This window comes from Staurois parvus, unplaced genomic scaffold (assembly GCF_062004578.1).
Source record: "Staurois parvus isolate SC_StPar_1 unplaced genomic scaffold, SC_StPar_1.0 ptg000470l, whole genome shotgun sequence".
In the NCBI taxonomy this organism is placed as follows: domain Eukaryota; kingdom Metazoa; phylum Chordata; class Amphibia; order Anura; family Ranidae; genus Staurois; species Staurois parvus.
In genome coordinates this window covers 6,245,265-6,271,861 of record NW_028318266.1, presented here as the reverse complement: position 1 = coordinate 6,271,861, position 26,597 = coordinate 6,245,265, and the positions used below count along the sequence as shown (strand labels likewise).

Below are 26,597 nucleotides of genomic sequence, written 5' to 3'. Positions count from 1 at the left end.
AAGATGTGAGGTGGTATCAGCACATGGGACTCTACAAAACAGCAATGTGACCATCAGACTGATGAGGATTGAGAAGTACAACCCTACTTCTTTTTCAGGATATTGCTTGTGTCAGGAATGGAGATTTTTATTTAAAATTTCTCGCAATCCAAAACATTATATACAAAAGTAAAAACATCAGCAAAATATGTGTACTGTAATGAACAAAAAAAAAAAATAAATAAACCCATGCTGGGTTGCGACATAAAGAGTCCTTCATGGGCCTTAGAGGCCAAAATGTCCACTGAAAAGTCTGCATGAAAATATGGTAGGCCAACTAGCCAAAAACGGGAAATTACTACCCAGGTGACAATACTCTACAACATGCCTACATACTACAATGCTACACACAATGTCACAAAACTCATAAGGCTAAGAAACATAGCCCTTCAGATGCCTGTAACCCTTTTTCAAAACTTCTTCCACAAAAAACTAAGGGAGTGAAAACACAGAAGAAAACAAGGACAGCTTCCGCACCCAGAGATCAACAAGTCACAAGCCCAGGCCTGATGTTCCTCCACGCCTCCATCCAGGCCTTACGCTGCAACCTGTCTTTCTCAAGAACCCGAACTTTCCCAACCTCACCAAGAATGCCATTCACCACCACCACGACAGGGAGGACTTTTTGCCGAAGGGAAACCTGACACCGTGCATTCCAGGTGAAATAAGAAAAAGAGTGCTCAAATCATAACCCGCACGTCTTTCGAAAGCCCCATATACCCACTCCGCATAAGTCATGCGGTGCAGAAAAGGGATGTCAAGAGCCCTCCCCACCTGTTTGCACACCTCTATATTAAAGGGGCACTGAAGTAAGAAGTGGTCCATAGACTCCACCTCACCCCCACACTCCGCTCTTGGACAACCACGGTCGTCCATGGAGCGGTACTTCAGGTTTCCCCTTACATATAGTCTGCCATGAAACGTGAGCCAGGCCTGGTCCCTAAACTTCAAGGGAATCCTTTCCATGTTTATCAACTTTAAGCCCTCCCGCAGACTATGGCCTGGGCAATCCTTCAAGGCCAGCGGTGCATGGAAGGCAGTGGCCACAACCCTCTCCCTGAGAGTCTTCCCAGGAAGTGATCTGACCTCCTCCGCCGTCACACACCACCGCCGCAGAATTTTCAAGCTCGGGGCGACACAAGCAGAGAGCTTACCGTGCTTGACTCCCAGGCTTCTCACTGGCCCACCACTCTGCCAGCTGCCAAGAAAGGGTCTAAACCACATCTGAAAAAAACCTACCCATCCAGGCGGCTCCTCACTCAGCATTTTACCAAAATTATGTTTCAGGAACATAACGGAGAAGAAAACCACCGGGTTGACCATCCCTAAGCCACCCTCCTGCCTGGAAAGGTAGGTAACATTCCGCTTCACGAGGTTCAGCCTGTTCCCCCACAACAGCTGGAAGAAACAGCTGTAGACCCTCGTGTAGACAGATTCCGGCAAGAGGCAGACATAGCTGACATACAAAAAGACTGGAATCAGATAGGTCTTTATCAAATCGACCCTTTCCCTCAAGGAGAGCCGCCACCCCTTCCAGCACTTCACCTTGAACTTGGCATCTAACAGTCTGGACTCCCAATTTGCTTTGGCGTAATCACCAGGGTCAAATGTAATGCCTAGCACTTTGATCTTAGGCTGGAGCTCCGGGAAGGTATCCGGGAGTGAGAAGTTCTCACCCTCCCCACCCATCCAGAAAACTTTGCACTTGTCATGGTCAATCTTGGAACCCGACGCCTCCGTATGCTGCCCCATCTCCGAGACCACCATCTCCACCTCTTCCGCCCCGGAGATGAACACAGAAACATCATCAGCATAGGCAACAACCCTCAAAGATGACTCGCCAGTTGTGCCTACCGACACCCCCGCCAAAGCCCCGCCATCTAGCTTTCTGATGAAGGGGTCGATGGCGAATGCGTAAAGCAAAGGGCTCAGCGGACACCCCTGACGCACCCCCGAGCCAACTCTGAAAGGGTGCCCAATCCAACCATTTATCAGCATGAAGCTCTCTGCCCCTTTTATAAGGTTAACCAGCCAATAAACCTCCCTTCCAGACCATAACGGTCAAGGAGACGCCAGAGGTACTCATGATCTACCCGATCAAAGGCCTTGGCCTGATCCAGTGTTAGCAAATACCTCCCACTACCATCAACACTGCAGCGCTCCAGGACCTCCTGGACAGCTAACACCGCTGAGAACGTACTCCTGCCCTGAACCGAACAGTGCTGATGCCGGGAAAGCAACCCATCTGCCACTGACGACAAACTCCAGAAAAGAATCTTGGCTAGAATCTTCCTAACGACGTTGAGAAGGCTAATGGGGCACCAGTTCTCAATAGTCGAAGGGTCCTTCCCTTTTGACAGGAGTATTACCGCCGAGACTCTCATAGAGGGAGGGAGCGAACCCTCATCAAGACAGCTGTTAAACACCTCCACAAGACAAGGTGCCAAGCAAGATTTAAAGGTTTTAAAAAACTCGGCTGTCAAGCCGTCCGGCCCTGGAGTTTTCTTAATAGGCAGACTGTCAATGGCTTTGGTCACCTCTTCAACAGTAATCTCCCCTGTCAAACTCGTTAGCAGAACATTATTTTCAAGACCTGGAGTAGATTCCAGGAAGCTCGACATCTTAGCCTGGTCGAGGTGCTTCTCCCCTAAAAGATCCGCAAAGAAAGCCCTTGAGACCTGCAGGATCCCTGCCCTGGATTTTGTCAGGGAACCCGTGCTGTCCTTCAGACCAGTGATCATCTTAACTGCTACACCTTGCTTGCAGTTCTGGTAAGGGTTGGGTGAATGGTACTTCCCGTAGTCCCTCTCCAGAACCAAGGAGGCATGCCGATCATACTGATGTTTCCTAAGGAGAAGCTTGACCTCCGAGATTGCCCCAGAATCTCCACCCTCAGAGACAAGACGATCGAGTTTCCTCCTTAACCGCTGGTAGGCAACATATCTATTAAATTGCTTACGCTTACCTAGGGCCTTGAAAAACCCGCCAATCCGCACCTTGGTGAGCTCCCACCATTCTGACTTACTGTCACAAAGATCCAGGACGGTCTCCTGAGCCTGGAAAAAGTCCTCGAAGGATCGTCTCACATCCTCGTCGTCCAGCAGAGATGAATTCAATCTCCAGACACCCCTCCCCTTCAGTGGAGTATCCGAGACGTTCAAAGACATAGTAAGCAAAAGGCCTGAAAAAAAAAAAGCCTGACACACAGGTGCCAAGCAGGCATAGTCCTCCTTCAAAAAAAACCTGTCTATCCTACTCTCACTTCTACCTCTCCTAAATGTGAACCCCGTGCTGTCCGGGCTGCACTTAACCAAGGCGTCCACTAGACCTGCTTCCCTGACTATCGCATTTAAAAAATCATATCATATCGAATGGCCAGACCTGCAGTCAGTGCCTTGGTGTATGTTTCCCATAAGCCCCTGTACCTGCATCCTGTCTGTTTCCTGCCTGATCCTGACTCTGCTTTGATCCTGACTCTGAACGAACTCCGCCTGTCCTGACCTCGGCTATTTCTGACCACTCTTCCGCTCGCTCCTGATACCCTGTTTGCCCGTTTGCTACCGACCCGGCTTGCCCGACTACGTTTGATTTGTATATATGGTTATCTGTTGGAGTTTGGGTTGTTTGCACTGTGTTATGTTTACCTTGCACTGCGTTTGTGTTGTTTAGTCTTAATAAATTCTCTTATTTACACTATACCTGAAGCCTGAGTTTCCCTGTGTCAGTCCACTCACCTCTGGTCATACTCGGAGCCCTGACATTTTGTTTAATTTTCTAACCCCTTCAAAGAGTTATCTTAAAGTGACTTAAGACCACATGGACTCTGGGCATTTAGCCCCAGGTGCAACCAACCCTGCCATTTTCATGCACAAGTGGAGTGTCTGGTCCTATCCAACTGCAGAGTATTTCAGCCTGTCAAAGACAGGCAAACAAAATACCAGGATTGGACACACATGAGCTAAATGTCATGTGAGCATTATTATTATTATACAGTATTTATATAGCGCCAGAAAGGTTTGCTCAGCGCTGTACATTATAGTGGGGGACAGAACATGAGACAATACAGTAACAAAACAATACACAAGGGGTTCTAGGGCCCTGCTCTTTCGAGCTTACAATTTAGGAGGGAGGGGAAAGTGGTACAGGAGGAAGTGGCTGTGGGGGATGGAGTGGTGGAAGGAGTGGAGGAGATTGGCTGTTAGGTGAGGGTGAGGTAGGCTTCCCTGAAGAGATGGGTTTTCAGGGAGCGCCTAAAGGTGGGGAGGGTAGGTGACAGTCTGATGGATTGGGGTAGTGGGTTCCAGAGGATGGGGGAAGTCCTGGAGAAGTCCTGCAGTTGGGCGTGGGAGGTGGAGACCAGGGAGCTAGAAAGTAGGAGGTCTTGTGAGGAGCAAAGAGTATGGGTTGGGTGGTATTTGGGTATCAGGTCGGTGAGGTAGTTTGGGGCAGTGTTATGAATGGCTTTGTATGTCAGTGTTAGGAGTTTGAATTTAATGCGTTGGGCGATCGGGAGCCAGTGGAGGGAATGACGGAGGGGGATGGCGAATACAGAGCGGTTGGTAAGGTGGATGAGTCTGGCCGCTGTGTTCAGGATAGACTGAAGCGGGGATAGCCTGTGTTGGGGTAGGCCGGTGAGAAGGGAGTTGCAGTAGTCCAGACGTGAGATAATAAGGGAGTGAACAAGTTGTTTAGTAGTGTCTGGGGTTAGGAACGTACGTATTTTGGAGATGTTGTGGAGGTGGAGTCTGCATAAGTTTACCAACGATTGGACATGGGGTTAGAAGGACAGGTTTGAGTCTAGAGTGACCCAGCATGTGGTCCTAAGTCACTTTAACCACTTCCCTGCTGCCCTATAGCAGAAATACTGCTACAGGGTGGCAGGGTTGCGCAAAATCACATATACAGTTGCAAGAAAAAGTATATGAACCCCTTGGGATTACGTGGAGTTTTGCATGAATCGGGCATAAAATGTGCTCTGAACATCATCTAAGTCACAACAATAGAAGAACACAGTCTGCTGAACATAATACTACACAAACATTAGATGTTGCCATGGTTTAATTGCATATAACATGTAAACATTCACAGTGCAAGGAGGAAAACGTATGTGAGGCCCTAGCTTAATGACTTCTCCCAGAGCTTATTGGAGCCAGGAGTGAGCCAACCTTGACTCCAATCAGTGTGATGATATTGGATGTGTTGCTCACAGCTGTCCTGCCCTTAAAAAACACACACCTGTTTTGGGTTTACTGGTTTCAAGAAGCACTGTCTGATGTAAACCATGCCTCGCAGAAAAGAGCTCTCAGAAGACCTACGATCAAGAATTGTTGACTTGCATGAAGCTGGAAAGGGTTACAAAAGTATCTCCAAAAGCCTTGATGTTCATGTGTCCACGGTAAGACAGACTGTCTACAAATGGAGAAGGTTTAGCACTGTTGCTACTCTCCCTAGGCGTGGTCCTCCTGTAAAAATGACTGCAAGAGCACAGTGCAGAATGCTGCATGAGGTAAAGAAGAATCCCAGAGTGTCAGCTAAAGACCTACAGAAATCTCTGGCACATGCTAACATTTTTGTTGACACATCTACAATAAGGAAAACATTGAACAAGAATGGAGTACATGGGAGGACACCACGGAGGAAGCCATTGCTGTACAAAAAGAATATTGCAGCACGTTTGAAGTTTGCAAAAGAGCACCTGGCTGTTCCACAGCACTACTGGCAAAATATACTGAGGACAGATGAAACCAAGATTGAGTTGTTTGGGAAGAACACACAACACTATGTGTGGAGAAAAAAAGGCACAGCACACCAACATCAAAACCTCATCCCCACTGTGAAACATGGCGGAGGGAGCATCATGGTTTGGGGCTGCTTTGCTGCCTCAGGGCCTGGACGGATGGTTGTCATTGATGGGAAAATGAATTCCAGAGTTTATCAAGACATTTTGCAGGAAAACGTACGACCATCTGTCCGCCAACTGAAGCTCCGCAGAGGATGGGTGATGCAACAGGACAATGACCCAAAGCATACAAGTAATTCAACAAAACAATGGCTGCAACAGCACAGAATACGCCTTCTGGAGTGGCCCAGTCAGAGTCCTGACCTCAACCCGATTGAAATGTTGTGGCATGACCTTAAGAGAGCGATTCACACCAGACATCCCAAGAATATTGCTACACTGAAACAGTTTTGTGAAGAGGAGTGGTCCAAAATTACTCCAGATCGTTGTGCAGGTCTGATCTGCAACTACAGGAAACATTTGGTCCTCCCTGCACTGTGAATGTTTACATGTTATGTGCAATTAAACCATGGCAACATCTAATGTTTGTGTAGTATTATGTTCAGCAGACTGTGTTCTTCTATTGTTATGACGTTCAGAGCACATTTTATGCCCAATTCATGCAAAACTCCACGTAATCCCAAGGGGTTAACATACTTTTTCTTGAAACTGTACCTATCTATATGTGATTTTGCACCGCCATTTGTGGCCTCGGATGTCGATCATCGTGTCCCAGCCAGTGATTTCCCTCCGGCAACCTGCTGAGTGTCACTGATGGGGAAAGACCTTTGTGTAAATAACACAGGTATCTCTCCTGGCAGCTCACAGTAAAACACACACAATTAACCCTTTGATCGTCCCAAATGATAACCCCTTCCTTCCCAGTGTCATTAGTACAGTGTCAGTGCTTTTTATTAGCACTAATCACTGTATTGGTGTCACTGGGGATGTCGGTGACACCAAGTCAGTTCCCCCCAGTGTCAGAATGCCCGCCACAGTCCCACAGTCCTGCTGATCACCACCATTACCAGTAAAAGAAAACAATTCCAGTATATATACCACCATTTGTAAAAGCTATAACTCTCATGTAAACCAATTAATTTGCACGTATTGGGATTTTAAAAATATTTTACTAGACATGTTTATTAGGAAAATATAAAAAATATAGTTTTTTGTTTCAAAACTGTCAGTATTTTTGTCTATAGCGCAAAAAATAAAAAACGCAAGGACAATCAAATACCACCAAAAGAAATCTCTATTTGTGGGGAAAAAGAGACATAAATTTAATTTGGGTGCAGTGTTGCATGACTGCGCAATTGTCAGTTAAAGTACCGTAGTGCCTTAGCGCAAAAAATGGCCTGGTCAGGAAGGGGGGTACATCCTCTGGAGGGCGAGGGGTTAAGGTAACTCTTTAAAAGCATTAAAAAAATAAACCAGCAAGAGGCAAGGTTATACTTATAGGTTCTTATTAGTCTGCTGGCAGCTTCATCATGAAATATTCTGTGCACAAACCCCTCCTATGGTATACTAAAGTGAGTTAGAACTGTATCTAGAATTAAAAAAACTGCTTTATTTTAGAGACAATTCTATCCATTTTTGTCACCATATTCTTGTAGAAGCTGCGAAAGAAAATGATTTATTTTACAAAAATGTAGAAACATACCATGTAGTTTATGTTGAGTCTTTGCTGTTGGTCTGGTCAATGATTTACATATAAACTGCTCAAATCATGAGCACAAGATGCATGCTGGATAAAATAAGTAAAATAAAATGTGTCCTAGTCTGAGGTCACCATTTATATATATTGTTTTAGGTCTCCTTGTAACAGTCAGAATAACTGATAAATAGAGCCACACATGACCAAACCCCTCAGGGAGCCAATTAAAAACAATATACTGTAATACCCATGTGTTGGAGGAATCCTGGCACTGATGTTTGTTATTTTACAACAAAGTTTAAAAAAAATAAATATTAATGGGATAAACTTGTGAGCCCCTGGAGTTTAGAGATTATATATTTAGATCGCTGGAATATTTCTCACTCTCATGGGATGTGAACTCTATAGACAATCAAATTATGGTGATCCGCGCTCTACTTTTTCCTATCCTTTACCATATATTGTATGTTTTTATAGTGATAATGTAAATTTAAATATACTATGGTTCTATCATATCAGCACTTTCTTATCTGATTTATCTCAACTGATCTTATTATGATTATCTAATACTTGATTCCACTTAGAAAGTATGTAGTTAAATCTAATTGTAATGTTGGTACACTGTGATTAAATCATATAAAATATTTAAAAGATGGAAGTAAAATATTCTGTGCCAGTGTTCAAATAAGATTGTAAATAAATTAAAATAATCTAATGTGCAAATGGTGCAAAGCCCACTGTAAATGTCATGTATATACCGTATTTTTCGCTACATAAGACGCACCTGACCATAAGACGCACCTAGGTTTTAGAGGCGAAAAACAAGAAAAAAAAATATTCTGAACCAATGGACTGCAGACACAGTACAGGGGATGACCAGAGACTGCAGACACAGTACAGGAGATGACCAGAGACTGCGGACATAGTACAGGAGATGACCAGAGACTGCGGACACAGTACAGGAGATGACCAGAGACTGCAGACACAGTACAGGAGATGACCAGAGACTGCGGACATAGTACAGGGAATGACCAGAGACTGCGGACACAGTACAGGGGATGACCAGAGACTGCGGACATAGTACAGGGAATGACCAGAGACTGCGGACACAGTACAGGGGATGACCGGAGACTGCGGACACAGTACAGGAGATGACCAGAGACTGCGGACACAGTACAGGAGATGACCAGAGACTGCGGACATAGTACAGGGAATGACCAGAGACTGCAGACACAGTACAGGGAATGACCGGAGACTGCGGACACAGTACAGGAGATGACCAGAGACTGCAGGCATAGTGCAGGGAATGACCAGAGACTGCGGACACAGTGCAGGGAATGACCAGAGACTGCAGACAGTGCAGGGGATGACCAGAGACTGCAGACAGTGCAGGGGATGACCAGAGACTGCAGACAGTGCAGGGGATGACCAGAGACTGCAGACAGTGCAGGGGATGACCAGAGACTGCAGACAGTGCAGGGGATGACCAGAGACTGCAGACAGTACAGGGGATGACCAGAGACTGCGGACACAGTACAGGAGATGACCAGAGACTGCAGACAGTGCAGGGGATGACCAGAGACTGCTGGCCTTTGGGGAGGGAGGGGGAGCGGGTACCTGAATTTGACAGGCACCCGCTCCCACTTCCACGGAGTTGCCCTTCCCTCTTCTTCCCGGACCGGCTTCTGTGACAGCCGGGTGCCCACTGCGCATGCGCGTGAAGCGCTGCACTTTGTGAATGGCCCGGCGCCTTCTGGGACCTGTCATGTGTCCCAGAAGACACCGGATCATTCACAATGCGCAGCACATGCGCAGTGTGCACCCGGCTGTCACAGAAGCCAGCGCGGGAAGACTGTGCAGCGCTGGAGCGTGGAACAGGTAAGGCCCTGCAGGAGAGAACAGATGAGCGGCCGGCCCGGTATTCTGACATGGTGGCGGCAGAAATACCGGACCGGCCGCTTTATATTCGCTCCATAAGACGCACTGACATTTTCCCCCCTTTTTTGGGGGGAAAAAAGTGCGTCTTATGGAGCGAAAAATACGGTAACTAAAGTGTAAATAAATAAATTACTATAAATATTACATTTCATATATATATCTATGATGTAATTTTCATATATATATCTATGATATAAATATATAAAGTACTGTGAATATAATATAACTCAAGATTCACTTCATAAAATATAGACCTAAATACTCTGTGCAAAAATGTGCAAAGAAATGTGCAAATTCTAAATTACATATATACTGATAAAAAATGTAAATGAATAAAAATTATATAAAAAAAATCAATAAAAATATATCAATCAATGAAGTGTCGCTCAAAATGAATTGTGCTAAAAAATTGTGCAAAATATCGGATGTGCAAAAAATATAGTTTTGTGCAAAATATCAGATGTGCAAAAAAAATAGTTTTTTGGGATTCCACAGGAAAAAGGTGTTGGTAGTATACTCTCCTTTTTCAGATGAATTCAGATGGTGCAGATGGAAATTCACAGACTAGCTTTTAAGTCTGTATAGGTGTGAGACTTTTGTCCCTCCTATAACTTCTCCTTGCTCCAATCCTCAATGTCTCCTCCTATGACCCATGGAAGAAAGAATAAAAAGAAATATGGTGCCTTATCCAGGGTATGATAAACACTATTTAATGTGCTCCCATTATGCACTCACATGGTAACAAATATATAACACGCATATAAAAGTTGAAACCGCTAGCTGCGGTAAAGCTCAGCCTCTCAGATATGTGCTTCCACTCTGTCAATACTCGCCGCAATGTCAGTCAGGTACGTGGTGACGTCACTGCCCCTCCCCAACGCGTTGCGCCACAGGGAATACGTAGCTTCGTCTGGGGGATGTAGTAAAAACATTTAAAAATTAAACTTCTTAAAAACACAAAATCAAACACATTTTTTTGTAAATAACACATTTGAAGTGGTTGAGTCATCTAAGTAACAATACATGGTGTCCAATATCAAATAACAGGATCCTTTGCAGCACATTGAGGAGAGGGAAGAGGGGAAATGTTACACATTTTAGGTCTTGTCCGGTGCTTAACCTCTTCATGCCGGCCGCACACAAATGTGCGGCCTCCCAACGTCTGGGCCTAGATGCCGAGCGGCCGCGCATTTGTGTTCAATTAGAAAAAAACACGTGCTGATAACGTGCTCCCATGTCCGGTACTCACGGAAAGGTCCCGGTCTACTCTTTCAATCGGGACCTTTCCCGATCATCTGACCTCCATGAGAACGCGTCACGGCGGTCATATGATCCCTAAACCCCACCCGTCCCGCCTCCCGGCTTCTGAAACTCTTAAAGGGCCGGGAGGCACCGGCGTAAAGGGGTTAAAACCTTTCGTAAGCTTTCCAAATTTTTTGGGCCTGCCAGTCCATTGCATCCTTTTGCAGAGAGGTCCTTGGCCTACTGCGGCTACTTTTACAGGCTGTTATCCCATTTCAGCCCGTTCACTTTTTGTTGGGCCTGCCTTTTTCAGGCCTTTCTAAATTTTCAAGGAAACTTTCCTCTCATGTTTTAATGGTGGCCAGGAGAACCATTCCCATGCATTGGCTTTCTATTACGCCTCCTAAGCTACCGGAATTGATGAAGGATATAGCGGAGATTAGAAAAATGGAGTACCTAACTGCTTTGCGGGCTAATTCTGTTCCCACATTTGAAGCAGTTTGGGATCCATGGAATACTTCTGCTTCTGACTCGTCTGCTCTAATTGTCTGAAATGATTGCTAATCCACTGTTCTGTATTGACATTGTATGTATCTATGTACCTCTCATCGATGAGCCTGTTTTTCGTTTTTTCTCTTCTACTGCTTTGTATTTACCATATCTTGTTTCTATGCAACTCTGTTGGTTGTAAATGTTTGAAAATCAATAAAAAGTTCATTACAAAAAAAAAGTTCAAAAGCACGTCCGCTTTTTGGTGCAGAAGTTCCATGATCGTCCTCTACCCTACACACCGCCATTTTAATTCCTACATCATTCTACTGTCCCATTAAAGCTGTACAGAAAATTGGTGGTCAGACACGTCATCAACTTTGCATGTCCCTGTATTCCCATCTTATGAAAATCCTCCACTATACCTTTTCCTTTACTTTGATTCCACAAGATTGAAGGCATAATATTGATGGAAAGCCTGACTGGCATTTTGAAAGGTACAGAGGAGAAAAATTGTAAATTGTGGTTCACTAGATGTTCACTAAATTGTGGTTCACTTAGTCCTGGAGATTCTGTGTTGACAAACACGGTACCATTAACCACTTTAATATCACGCTATAGAGGAAATGCAATAGCATGGTTATCTTGTTCTGGAGGGTGTCTATAGACATCCTTCCAGAAAACACCTCCCATGTGCCCCCTGGGGCATGCATTGGTTGCACTCTGTGACCACTGTGCCCTTTGAACACAGCTGATCACAAATTGTGGTAAAGGACCAATCATAATGGCCCTTTACCATGTGATTAGCTGTTCCAGTCACAGCTGATCACATGTTATCTCTATATGACTGCTTATTGGTTCATCCAAGGTGTACTGTCTCCTAAGGGTTCTCAGGCAGTTCTTAGGCCTGGTTGTATTGTTGTGGCTTCCTGGGGTTGTGAGTTGTACCTGAATCTCCTGCAGCCAAACTTTGCCTGGGCATGATTTGTTCAGCTAACATGGAAGGGGGCGCCCACTGCTGACATTGCACTTCGGTATTACATGTTTATTATATGCCTTGTAGATCTGTCCTTGACCCTCTCTAAACCTTACTCATTGTGAGGTATATTGAAATCTGGGAGCTCACACTGTACACCTTTGTGTTCTGACCACTTGGGTTATATCCAGTGGTGTATTTAGGTTTTGTGCTGCCCTTGGCAACACAAAAATTGGCTCCCCCCCACCACAGAAAGAGCCTGACATTGACCAAGAACACCCCTGACGTCCACCCGAGCCTTCCACTACAACTGCCCCCCATACACCAGCCACCATCCCCCATGGCGAGAGAGAGAAAGACACTCACCTTCACAGCTCCGGACATCCCCAGGAACGAGAGTCGGGCTGTACACACAGTACATCGTCATGAAACCCACAGCATCTCTCAGAACCCACCAGGTCCCCATGCTGCGTGTGTCCCTACTTCCAATGGGCAGTGCTGCCCCCTCTTAAAATGCCATCCTAGGCAAATGCCTTGTTTGCCTTGTGGTAAATACACCCCTGGTTATATCGCTTTATTTTACCCATTTTGTGCACCTATAGTGTAGATCAGCCTTTTTCAATTAGGGTGCCCAGGCACCCTGAGATGACTTCAGATTTCTTCAGCCTTGGCAAAATGCCAAAACATTGTATACAAGACAATGGGTAGATGAAGCCTGCCTTTTAGTTAAGCAAAGCCTGAGGTTTTCATTCTGCACCATTACAACGTTCTAGCTCCTGGCACTCTAACATCCAATGACATCATCATTTGATAAAAAGGACATTGGGCACCTTTGTCTGCCCCTCTCCATCAGCATTGGTTCACATTAGCTGATCGAGGGAGAGAAACTGAGCAGGAATAGAAACACTAGAATATTAGTCTGTACCAGTGTACAAAGGTGTGTTTGCTTTGGGAGAATAAAAAAACCTTTAATGTTGGGTGTTCTACGTGTGTGGATGTAAAACTATTAGTTTAGATTTTTACATTTTATAAAGGGGTGTCTTGAGATTGTGCAGAATTTTACAGGGTGTCTTGACTGAAAGAAGGTTGTGAAACACTTGTGTAGATGCACCTGCTCTGCCTTGTCCCCGCAGGGTCACAATTTGCCCCATTAAGAGGTGGGATGTGATGATAACCTGGGATTGTTTACTTTATTGTTTGACTTTATTTGATTTTTTGTTTTTTTTTTAGCTCTGGACACTTCTGTGAATACCAGAGTTTAACAAATTGTTTCTTATCCTCTTATTGTTGCCAACAGACAGACAATTTCATGCCACTCTGTTGAATACCTGTGTTTATATATTTGCCAGGTTATCACAATATTTAGGTCTATTTATGTGTTGTAGCTGTTAGATGGTTGGGCGTGCTACAAACTACCATGACCCCTATCTTAAATTAGACCCTTTGGAGCAATATAGTTACATAGTTAGTCTGGCTGAAAAAAGACAAAAGTCCATCCAGTTCAACCATTTAAAAAAAAAAAAGTTATAATCCTACACCCACAGTTGATCCAGAGGAAGGCAAAAAAAAAAACCCAGCAAAGCACGATCCAATTTGCTCCTGCTGGGAAAAAAATTCCTTCCTGATCCCTTGAGAGGCAACTCCTGGTATTGATCCAAATTGTCCTCACCAGATTTAGCGAATCAAAGATCTGTGTGGATTATACTGTTAGAGACAACTGTTAGAAGAGCCTACATGCATTGGCAATGTTACTCCTTCTCTACTGGGGTCAGGACAGCTACAGTAGCAGACCAGACTGTGATCTGTATTTAAGCCATGGTCAAACTGTTGTGGTTCATCCACTTGGGTTGTTGGTGTTTCTTCCCCTATAGTAATGATGTTATATCTATACTGTTCCTACTCTCCAGTTCCTTAGAGCAGTATTTTTGGTTTTGTGTTGGATTGATTCAGCTTGGTGTTTCCCCCCCACATGCCACTCACTGAGTCCCACCAAATTTAACTGGTACCTATTCCTATATATCCCTATTGCCTTTTATAGGTGGCCCCATGATCCCCTATTGCCCGGGGGCCCCATGAGTTGTCAGTACGCCCCTGCCCACTACCATGGTTATGTGAATGTGCTGCGATGGGGGCAGGATCAGAGACTCATTTTGTCACATTTGGTGTGTTTTGTTCTGCCACATGGCATCAGAGGTCAGTGGGATGGCTGCACAGGTTTTTGGTTCATAGATGGCACTTTAAATGTCTTTACACAGTATTATGTACCTTAGAACATGCCTGATGAAGGGGTCCTGCATGCCTATGAAATGTTGCATCTTACTGCTGTGATGTGATCACCTGAAAAAAATGCTTGGACAGCATTTTGAAGATCCGTGGTGTGCTGGCGATATACAGTGTACTCCTCCTTAACATACTCTGAACTTGTTTTGGCTCGGTGGTAGCCAGCCCAGACTAATTGTGTAGTTCTTCTACTGGTTTTTCCCTAAGCTTCAGTAGGCTGTAGCAGTAGGCTGTGATTTTTCACTGTCCCCGGTAGATGTCATTTGTACCACTGGCCCTAGTATGAAATTTCATAAACAAAAACGAGGTATGAATATTTATATATCCTTTAGCCAATCCAGTAGGAGGTTTAGGTCACTGATGCATGCTGACGGATAATTACATTTGAAAATTGATCATTTATGATATACTGATGGCCTATCTCATTTTGGGAGGCCCTAATATGCCAGGACAGTATAAATCCCCCCCAAATGACCCCTTTTCAGAAAGTAGACAGTCCGAAGTATTTAATAAAAGGCACATTGAGTTTTTGAAGTTGTAATGTTTTCACAATTTTTGGGAAAAGGAAGAAATTAAATAAACGTTTTCACACACACACACACACACACACACACATACATATACAGTCAGGTCCATAAATATTGGGACATCGACACAATTCTAATATTTTTGGCTCTATACACCACCACAATGGATTTGAAATTAAATGAACAAGATGTGCTTTAACTGCAGACTGTCAGCTTTAATTTGAGGGTATTTACATCCAAATCAGGTGAACGGTGTAGGAATTATAGGACTGGTGACAGTATATAAAATAATAATAATATTCTTTTTTCAAATTTTCATTTTTTTTTTTCTATTTTACAATTTTTTTTTACAATTATCATACGGTGACCAGAGCAGCGCAATATTACCATAGTGACACTATACTTCTCTGCGGATGTGATCAGGATTTTTTAAATTTTATATTATGATTGCTTACAACAGCTATGTTCACTATTACAAGAAATTATTTTATGGATGGCATCCATTTATACGCCATTATGTACAATTGTGATAACTGTGATTGTCCACAGCTATCACATGGTACAGGTGCACTGTGAGTGCCCCTGTCTGTACTATGTGATCACTGTGACCAGTCACATAGATCAATATAGTACACAATGGATGTTTATGAATGAAAGCCATTCGTTGTGTATATTTGACATGTGAACAATGTGATTGGTCACAGCAATCACATGGTACCAGTCCAGTACAACGAGGTGTCATCTGTTGTGTCCAGTGGGCTCAGCAGGTGACAGATCAGGCTTCTGCAGAACCCCTTGGGCACACATAAGGCTCACAACTTGGAGGACAACATATAACGTGCTCCCAGAATAACACTGCTCCTACTCGGACATTATTTTACTATAGGCCAGATGGGAGGTAGTTAAAGGTAGGAACATACAGTGTCCGTAGCTAAAAGACCTCAGTGCCATGTAATGCTGTGGGACACACATGGTTTTATTATTATACATTCATGGTTAGGGTTATTGACCGACACAAGATTAAAGTTAATTGTAGGGTTCACTTTTTTTGTCAAAGTATGAGCCCAAGAAGGAGCTTCCATAACGTTCAAGAGCCCTGTAAAGCTTCTTGTTTGTTTGAGTCCCACTAAAGAGGTTGGTTCTGGTTATCATCTTCTCCTCTACTGAATGGGATGGGAAATCCTTTATTTTGAGGCTTTCACTAGCGTAGGCGGTGGGGAGACATTTGGCGATAAGGAAATGTGGTCTGGTGACAACTGTCTAAGATGTTTTTAAGAGATTTGTTTTTACTTTCTACTGTATCTGGAAAACTGAAAGCGAAGGTAAATCTACCCAAATCGAATGTAGACAGAAAAATAAACTGACCGGTCTAACCATTCTCTACTCTACCAAAAGTAAAATAAATAAATTAAATTGGCTATATATACACACAGCTCCCCCAATGACTGATGTATTTTGCTAAATGGAAAAATGCTTCCAAAATCCTTCATATTTATGATTAAATTTTCCTCACCCCTAGTTATAGGATGAAGATCAACCAGAAGATAGGCAAAGCCACACATATGAGTAGGAATCCAAAAATGAGAAATACGGACAGTAGGTATTGGAGAGACCTTGACTGGGTACTTGACTTGGGTTTTTACAAAAGCAGATGCCCATGTGTGCTTTGGCAGTCATGTGTCTATTTATGCGCTTGCACTGGACATGTCTTCAGATGGTCTACAGTTCTCCTTTCCTTCTTGACAACAACATGACACTGTAAACATGATTGATCACCTTGAAACCTTTACCTCTCATTTTTTATTTATTTTATTTATTTTTTTCATATTTACCTCTAATTAACTACATGTTTAAAATGAAACATTCATGCTTTTGGTGCAAAATATGCGACTATGCAGGACTTCATCTCTCGATTTCGTAGACTGTAAATCATGGGATTTAGCAGCGGATTCCCAACAGAGTAGAGCAAAGACAAACTCTTGTTTAGTCTGAATGAATGCTGCTGAGAAGGAACTAAATAAAGAATGCTGATTGTTCCAAAGTACATGAAAACAGATGCTAGATGGGAACTGCAAGTGGAGAAAGATTTCTGTCTGCTGGTCCGAGAGGGAATTCTCAGTATAGTGAAAAATATGGAGACATAGCTCAAACTTATCAGTGTAAGTGGGAGAATACTAAAAAGAAAGGTGACTATTGAACCTACAATTTCAACTAAGTAGGTGTCAGTAGAAGACAACTGCAAAAATGAACCCAGGTCACAAAGCACATGGTCAATAATATTGGACCCACAGTACTTTAAGTTGCAGATGGAGATAATTAAGAAGGCCATTGCTATAAATCCAGGAAACCAGGAACACAATGATAGGTGATTTTGCATTTTGTTATTCATGATGGTTGAATACCTCAGTGGGATGCAAATAGCCAAATATCGGTCATAGGCCATTACTGTAAGGAAAAGACATTCACCGCTTCCCACCGATGCTCCCAAGTACAACTGAGTAATACAACCATAAAATGAAATTGACCCACCATTTCCCCAGATAACATACAATATGTTTGGCACAAATATGGTGGTGAAGAGTATCTCAGAAACAGATAAATTGCACAAGAAAAAGTACATGGGTGAATGGAGTTTTTTATTTGTAGTTATTAAACTGATTACCAAGGAGTTCCCAAATATAATGATAACATAACATATTAGGAACAAGACAAAAATTAAATATTTCAGATCTTGGAGATTTCCAAACCCCAGAAGAACTAGCTGCATTGTTTTTGTTTTATTGTGTTCACAAGTGACCTGACGATTGGAGATTTAGAAAAAAAAAAATATTGTCTGTTTCTCATGCAGATTTTTCCTCACTTTCCAAAAAGATCTTTTTCCTTCCTTACAATTTTAATTAAAATTAATTTTAACCCCTTCACACCTAAGGGTAAAACAAATCTCAATGCCTAAGCACAATTCGGCAACGTTGACATGTGTTAGTAAAACTGTATCATCACAACTACTTTGTACATCCAGGTGGATTATACCTTGATTTTTTCAGGACAAATTGGGCTTTCATTTGCTGGTAAATAGTAATGGAAAGCTCCTGATTTTTTTCTATTATCAAAGGAAAACTAGCCCAAAATAGTAAAAATAATTTTTTTTTTTTTTTTAGCTATGTGTTTCTTGTTACTGCCATAACCTACCACCAAAAAACAACCCAAAATAAATTCTCCAGCTCTTGACGATCGCAGCGATACCATATATGTGTATGTTATTTGTTGTTTGTACCTGTAGTACAGCCCAGAAACAATAGTGCGCATTTTGTTTTTGTCTTTTTTTTTTTACCTAAAACACACTGACATTGACACTAACTGACACTGATACCGATCTTTTTTAAAATCCTGACCTTTGACCTTGACCTTGACCCAAACACTAACCCTGGCACTGAACTAGATCAAACCTTGATCTAGGTATTTTTCTTTATTTTTTCTTTTATTTTTTAATATTTATTTATTTATCTTCTTTTTTTTTTTCTCTCTATGCCAGGAGTTAGAGAGATATAATGTATAATAGAATGTATATAATGATACAATGTGTCTCTCTTCTCCATTCATAGAGAGAGAAAAAAACAAGGGGGCCGGGCTGCACAGTGACTGGTCACTGTGATAGCCAATCAGAGGCTATCACAGCCATCTTGTGACCCTGAATCGGGAGTCCCGGGTCCCGATCATTAGAACGGGACCCGGGGCTCTCAGTGACACCGCGGTCTTTGTGCTGGGAGCGCGCCGAGCACAAAGGCAGATATGCAAATATGTGGCCCCACGGAAAAAAGCCCAGTTCTGTGAGGCCGCATATTTGTGTGACGTCGGCGTCAAGGGGTTAACTACCTACAGCTCTTCCCATCCAGTCTAGCAAGGGGTTGATCTGTAGGAGATCTCTCCCATTTTTTCACACAACAAAGCCTAGTATACAAGATGAGACTATGGGATTAATCATTGCTTTTACATATAGATTGCTTTTAGAAATAGATGACTAAAGTTACAAAAATTCAGACTACAACTTCCAGTGATAATGTAATGTATTACAGTATATTGTACTGTAATGTATTCTTTAATTTCCAAACATTCGAAGTCTTGGTCACTAAATGTTTTACGGGGGCGCATGCGTGGCCGGCGAAGCGGATGGTCACGGTCTGAGACCCGCTCCATCCCGCCGTCAGTGAAATAGCGGCACTCACCAAAGCTGAGGATCCCGAGCATCACCGGATCACTCATGAAGGGTGTGCAACCCTTCACAGCCATGCCTCGCCGCCGCAAAACCCCTGGATCACCAGGGAAACTGACGAGTTTCTTCCCGGCCGTCTCCTCTGAAATCCAAGATGGCGCCGGCTCGTCAGACAGGCGCAGCAGCACGAGGGGAGATAATGCAGCCCTGCACACAGATCCACGCCTGAGAGCTCCTCTATACCCCGGGGACCCGGGTGAGTCATCTCCACCTCTATCACCTCCACTATCCCCTACTACCTGCAGCCCTGTGAAATCAAAGCCAAGGCTGGATATGGATCCTACCATTGTAATTCTACCAAGTGTATTATCTACATTACAGGAAAATAGTACACCCTCACTGATAGAATCATTCCCTGTATCTGATCAACCGATCACAGAGATTAGTATGAAAAATATGCTACTTTCCCTGCGTCAGACACTACATAATGATATCACGGCTTCCTTAACCCAAATTTCACATACAATGCAACGACAAGACTCGAGAATACGCCATATTGAAACAAGAATGGAAGATATGATATCAGCTCATAATGATATGATTGACGCACACACAGATCACTCGAAAGATCTTGAGCAAATTAAGTTAAAAATAGCAGATCTTGAAGATCGCTCGAGACGGAATAATGTCAAATTCAGAGGCATACCAGAAACCATTACCACTGATGCTCTGCTCCCGTACATTCAACAATTTATGAAGCACCTGCTCCCATCCATCTCGGAGCAAGAGCTGGCCATAGATCGGGCACATCGGATACCCAAACCATCTTTCCTCTCAGCCTCTATTCCGAGAGATGTTCTAGCCCGCATACATTTCTATCATGTGAAAGAACGTATGATGGCCGCTGCCAGAAACCCGCCACCTCTCCCACCATCCCACACGAACATCAAATTGTATGCTGATCTGTCAAAGGATACACTACTCAACCGTAAAAAATTAGTGTCTGTTACCAAGGCGCTCCGTAACCACGGCATCAGCTATCAGTGGGGATTCCCTACTAAACTAGTGGTTAAACACCACGGAAGAATTTTCACCATTAAATCACTGGAATCCGGCATTGACTTACTGCAATCTTGGAACATAATACCAGTGGATCCGCCACGCTCTGCCCACTACAACCACCAACAAATGGAAGCAGAATAACCAAATCTCTGGGTACCCTTATCAGGTCCTATTGTGACCCTCAGCCGAATGAACACTATTATCTGAAACACTGACGTACGGCCTTAATAAGTTCACTAATGGCTCGTTTGAAAGTCTGGCAAGACCTTTGCTATGGTCAACGCCAACCTGCACCCCCTTGTTTGACAGTAGCGATTATTGCTACTCATGTTTCTTGCGTTATTTGCAAGATTTTTTTACCCCTTCCTACCTATCCAATCCCCGGAACCACCAGCTCATCTGTTCCTCCTCATAACCAAACACATGATGGAACATATCCTCTGCAACCTTTTTTCAGTAGTCACTATATCAATATTTTAAAAGCAACTAACATACTTTACCAAACAGTCCACCAACACTACAAATGATTAACCTCACATCTCTGAATGTACGAGGCTTGAACTCTCCCTTTAAAAGATCTATGCTGTACAAAGAAACCCGCAAACTCCATGCTGATGTCTTGTTCCTACAGGAAACACACTTAGTGTCTTCTAAACTCCCAAAGCTAAATATGCACGGCTTCTCCCACGTCTACATGGCTAATAACCAAAAGAAAAAAAATGGTGTCATCACAGCCATTAAGGATTCTATACGATTTCAGTTTATTTCTGAGTTGGCGGACCCCCAAGGTCGCTTTCATATTCTAATCGGCAAAATCAACAATATCCCATACACTCTGGTCAATGTATACGGCCCTAACCACCAACAGATGAAATTCTACAAAAAACTCTACTCTACAGTCTCTCCTATATCACAGGGTAGGCTTATTATTGGAGGGGACTTCAATATCATTGGAGATACACTTCTGGACTCATCTTCTACTAAACAAACCCCCAATTTGAGTTTCAACAACTTTCTACACACTCATGACCTATATGATATCTGGCGTTGCCAACACGGATCGGAAAGAGACTACACATATTTTTCCCCAGCTCACCTATCATACTCCAGAATAGACTTTCTCATTACAGACAAATGGACTCTTCAACATGCAACGTCATCCAATATCGGTAATATAACCTGGTCGGACCATGCTCCAGTCACCATAACTCTAGACGACACTCAACATTCTTCAATCCCCCGAATATGGAGACTGAACTCTATGATCTTGAAACAGCCTGAAAACCAGAAATACTTATTAGATGCACATAAGGTATTTTTTGAATGTGATGATACTCCTGATATCTCCATTTCCACACTATGGCCTACTTACAAAGCATATATGAGAGGTATTCTCATTCAACTTAACTCACGCATAAATAAGACCCGAGCTAAACAAATTGACCAATTACTAACATCCATAAAACTTAAGGAAGACGCAAATAAGAAAAACCCTACCCCCTCCATGTCTACGTCTCTCTCCGCTGATAGAAACAAACTCCGTATACTCCTACTACACAAATATGACATAAACTTACAGAAAACAAAAACACGATTTTACTCTCTGGCTAATAAGGCAAACTCACTCCTAATTAAAACGATTAAACAGAAACGCCTTAAAGCTAAAATTACCTCTATCCGACACCCTACAACACACGAGTGTTTTACGAACCCACAAAATATATCGGAGGCCTTTGCTGATTACTACAAGACACTATACAATCTTGTAGATGACCCAAATACATCTCAACCAACACCCACACTAATACAAAAATTCCTCAACAATTTACATCTTCCTCACCTTACATCCTCACAACTTGAATCCGTATCTTCCCCTATAATCCTAATGGTAATAGAAAAAACCATTCGTTCCTTGCCTCTCAACAAATCCCCAGGTATGGATGGCTTCACTAATGAATTTTATAAAACATTTGCCCCGCATTTAACTCCCTATCTCTCCACACTCTATAACCATGTAGCTGAAATGGGCACCTTTCCGAAAGAAATGCTAATGTCCATAATAACTACAATTCCAAAGCCAGGCAAAGACCCCCAACTGACCCATAACTATAGACTGATTTCATTGCTAAACACAGACATCAAATTGTACGCCAAAATAATAGCTCAAAGACTATTGCCTTTTCTCCCCCTACTAATTCACCCGGATCAAGTAGGATTCACCCCCGGCCACCAGGCACCCGATGCCACCAGAAGACTATTATCTCTCCTCCACAAACTTGACTCCACCAAACAACCCTCTATATTCCTTTCCCTGGATGCAGAAAAAGCATTCGATCGTATACACTGGCAATTTATGAAGTCAACACTACAAAAATTTGGAATTGACGGTTGGATGCTCTCCGCAATCCTCTCGCTCTATTCCCACCCATCGGCCAGAGTATTGACCGACGGCACACTGTCCACACCCTTTAAAATATCTAATGGTACGAGACAAGGATGCCCCTTGTCCCCCATAATATTTACATTACTCATTGAACCTTTAGCGGCACGTCTCAGAGATGACCCTTCCTTTACAGGGATCACCCATCTAGACAGAGAACATAAAATCAGCCTTTTTGCAGACGATATCATATTAATGATCACAAATCCACAAAAATCTCTTCACACAATACGAACCCATCTTCAGTCATACTCGCAAGTCTCATATTATAAACTTAATGAAACCAAATCCTTGATTTTAAATCTCCATGTACCTACTAAAATCCAGCAATCATTAAGTAAACAATTTCCCTTTATATGGGAACAACACAGCATACCCTACCTAGGAATTAACCTCACCTCCTCGTTAGAGAAACTCTATGGGGCTAATCATAAACTTCTCCTAGATTCTATCCCACAGGAACTTAACAGTTTACGCATATCTACTCTATCCAAACTCGGGAGAATAGCGACCCTGAAAATGTGTATGCTTCCCAAAATTTTATATATATTCCGCACACTTCCTGTTCCAATCCCAAACAACTTCTTTATTAAGTTACAAACAATTTTCGCCAAATTCATGTGGAACTCAAAACGACCGAGATATACAACCAATCTCCTAATACGCCCAGTATCCAGAGGTGGTGCAGGTCTTCCACACCTCAAATCGTATTACATTGCAACCCTCCTAGACCAGGTTTATTTCTGGTGGCACCCAACCCAAGAAAAGATTTGGTCTACTATGGAAACGATTCCACTGCATTTGAACTCACCTAAAGATATCCTATTTACTCCACGTACGCAGCTAACCAATAATATATTTTGTCACCCCTGCATTCAAGCTACTATACAGGCATGGTATGATCTCATTAATTACCCCGCGATAGACAAGATATCGCTACCCACCCCAATCACCACCCTACACCTTATAATACCTTTCTTGACTCTAACACAATGGCACCGACATGGCATTACACACTTACAACAGCTGTATACAAGAAATACCATTGATTCCTTCTCCACTTTGCAAAGTAATTTTCATCTCCCTGACTCAGAACATTTTACGTATTTAAGAATTGCACATGCTTTGCACAACACATCGACTCAAACTCTGATTAACATCCCTACTACAGCATATAATTTCCTAAACAAACCAAAATATCCGCGAAAAGGGATCTCTACTTTTTACACACTCAGTATCAACTCGCAATTCTCTCCACAAACGACTTCCCTTAGCAATTGGGAGAAACTCTTAGCTCAACGAATCCCACTCCATTCATGGGAGAAAACCTTTAATATTACCTATAAAGCCTCTCGATGTAGCTCCCACTGGGAATCCTTTTTAAAAATACTACACCAATGGTACCTGACTCCAGTTAAACTCTCCATGTACTACCCTCTACATTCCCCTCTTTGTTGGAGAAAATGCGGAGACATAGGATCAATTCTCCATATACTGTGGTCATGCAAATCCATTAGATCATATTGGAACAATGTTTTTCATTTCATTTCAACATTAACTGATGCTCCAATCGTTCCTAATCACGCCCTCGCTATTCTACATATTGACATTGATCAGTTCCCTAAAGAGACCCGCACGATCATTGTTCACATACTAGCTGCGGCAAAAACTAATATCACTAGATTGTGGAACTCCACTAATCCCCCTTCTCTCACATCACTCATATCAGACTTAAACTTCCAATATGACATGGAGAGGAGATCATCTCTAAATACCTCCACCTACCATAAGTTTCTATTTCAATGGGGTAGATGGCTACGAAACCCGAAATGTTCTGTAATATGCTGATTACTTACACTATTGTAACTGTATCCTGTAACACCCAAGCGATAGGTTGGTTCCAATTCCCCCCCCTCCCCCCCCCCGCCCCCCCCCCCCCTTCCCCATATCCCTCCCTTCCCTACTATATATCCTACTATATGTTCTAGTTCGCTGTTTTTCCTATTTCCTCTTATAACCTAACGCACTTATGTTTGCGGCTCTTAAAGTGTTATTATGTTTGCTTTGAATGCAATATTAGAAACCATACCCCGGCCTGATGGCGGGGTATTTATCTTGCTTGTTAACTTGTCATGTTGATTGAACCGCAAATCTATGCTATGTAAAACCGCAAAATGTTTAATAAAAATTATTTGAACATAAATGTTTTACGGACGAATACCATACTGATTAGACAAAAATCATTCATGTTTATCCCTTTGGAAAATTGTGCATGAACTGTCGTAATCGGCTCTCGAAAAATGTGTACTAATGATCAGATTATTGGGCGATCAATCCAAAAACATTTTTTTGGTCCGATTTTCTCATGTGTACTGAGTATTAGGGTTTTCCCCCATACTACCCCACACTTCCAGGTGTGAAATATTGAGTCACCCGCTAGATGCTGTTTTCCTCCTGGTGACACCTGCATCACCACTGTGTCATGCAGTGACTAAGGTCAGCAAGATGAACCACAGCAGCCAATGGACGGGACATTCTTTTCAACACACCAAAGATGTGAGGTGGTATCAGCATATGGGAGTCTACAAAACAGCAATGTGACCATCAGACTGATGAGGATTGATAAGTACAACCCTACTTCTTTTTCAGGATATTGCTGGTTTAATTTTCTAACCCCTTCAAAGAGTTATCTTAAAGTGACTTAAGACCACATGGACTCTGGGCATTTAGCCCCAGGTGCAACCAACCCTGCCATTTTCATGCACAAGTGGAGTGTCTGGTCCTATCCAACTGCAGAGTATTTCAGGCAAACAAAATACCAGGATTGGACACACATGAGCTAAACGTCATGTGAGCATTATTATTATTATACAGTATTTATATAGCGCCAAAAAGGTTTGCTCAGCGCTGTACATTATTGTGGGGGACAGAACATGAGACAAGACAGTAACAATACAATACATGAGGGGTTCGAGGGCCCTGCTCTTTCAAACTTACAATCTAGGAGGGAGGGAATAGTGGTACAGGAGGAAGTGGCTGTGGGGGATGGGGTGGTAGGAGGAGTGGAGGAGATCGGCTGTTAGGTGAGGGTGGGGTAGGCTTCCCAGAAGAGATGGGTTTTCAGGGTGCACCTAAAGGTGAGGAGGGTAGGTGACAGTCTGATGGATTGGGGTAGTGGGTTCCAGAGGATGGGGGAAGTCCTGGAGAAGTCCTGCAGTCGGGCATGGGAGGAGGAGATCAGGGAGCTAGAAAATAGGAGGTCTTGTGAGGAGCGAAGAGTACGGGTAGGGTGGTATTTGGGTATCAGGACGGTGAGGTAGTTTGGGGCGGCGTTATGAATGGCTTTGTATGTCAGTGTTAGTAGTTTGAATTTAATGCGTTGGACAATCGGGAGCCAGTGGAGGAATGACAGAGGGAGGTGGCGGATACGGAGCGGTTGGTAAGGTGGATGAGTCTGGCCACTGAGTTCAGGGTAGACTGAAGCGGGGATAGTCTGTGATGAGGTCGGTCGGTGAGAAGGGAGTTGCAGTAGTCCAGACGTGAGATAATGAGGGAGTGAACGAGTTGTTTAGTAGTGTCTGGGGTTAGGAACGAACGTATTTTGGGGATGTTGCGGAGATGGAGTCTGCATGAGTTTGCCAACCATTGGACATGGGGTTGGAAGGACAGGTTTGAGTGTAGAGTGACCCAGCATGTGGTCTTAAGTCACTTTAACCACTTCCCTGCTGCCCTATAGCAGAAATACTGCCAAAGGGCGGCAGGGTTGCGCAAAATCACATATTTCTATATGTGATTTTGCCCCGCCACTTGTGGCCTCGGATGTCGATCATCGTGTCCCGGCCAGTGATTCCCCTCCGGCACCCGGCTGAGTATCACTGATGGGAAAGACCTTTGTGTAAATAACACCGGTATCTCTCCTGTCAGCTCCTGCACACTGGCTTGTATGGCTCTGCATAGC

General features: G+C 43.3%; 1 protein-coding gene across 1 annotated transcript; it reads right to left on the bottom strand.

The window, feature by feature from the left end:
- Window positions 1-16,791: 16,791 nt before the first annotated feature.
- On the bottom strand, window positions 16,792-19,484 carry LOC149452672 (olfactory receptor 10A6-like). The gene is made up of 2 exons (XM_089689331.1): window positions 19,011-19,484; window positions 16,792-17,724 (listed from the first exon to the last, which is right to left on the bottom strand). Exons 1-2 carry the CDS (start codon window positions 19,482-19,484, stop codon window positions 16,792-16,794), a joined length of 1,407 nt encoding a protein of 468 aa, XP_089545457.1.
- Window positions 19,485-26,597: the final 7,113 nt, after the last annotated feature.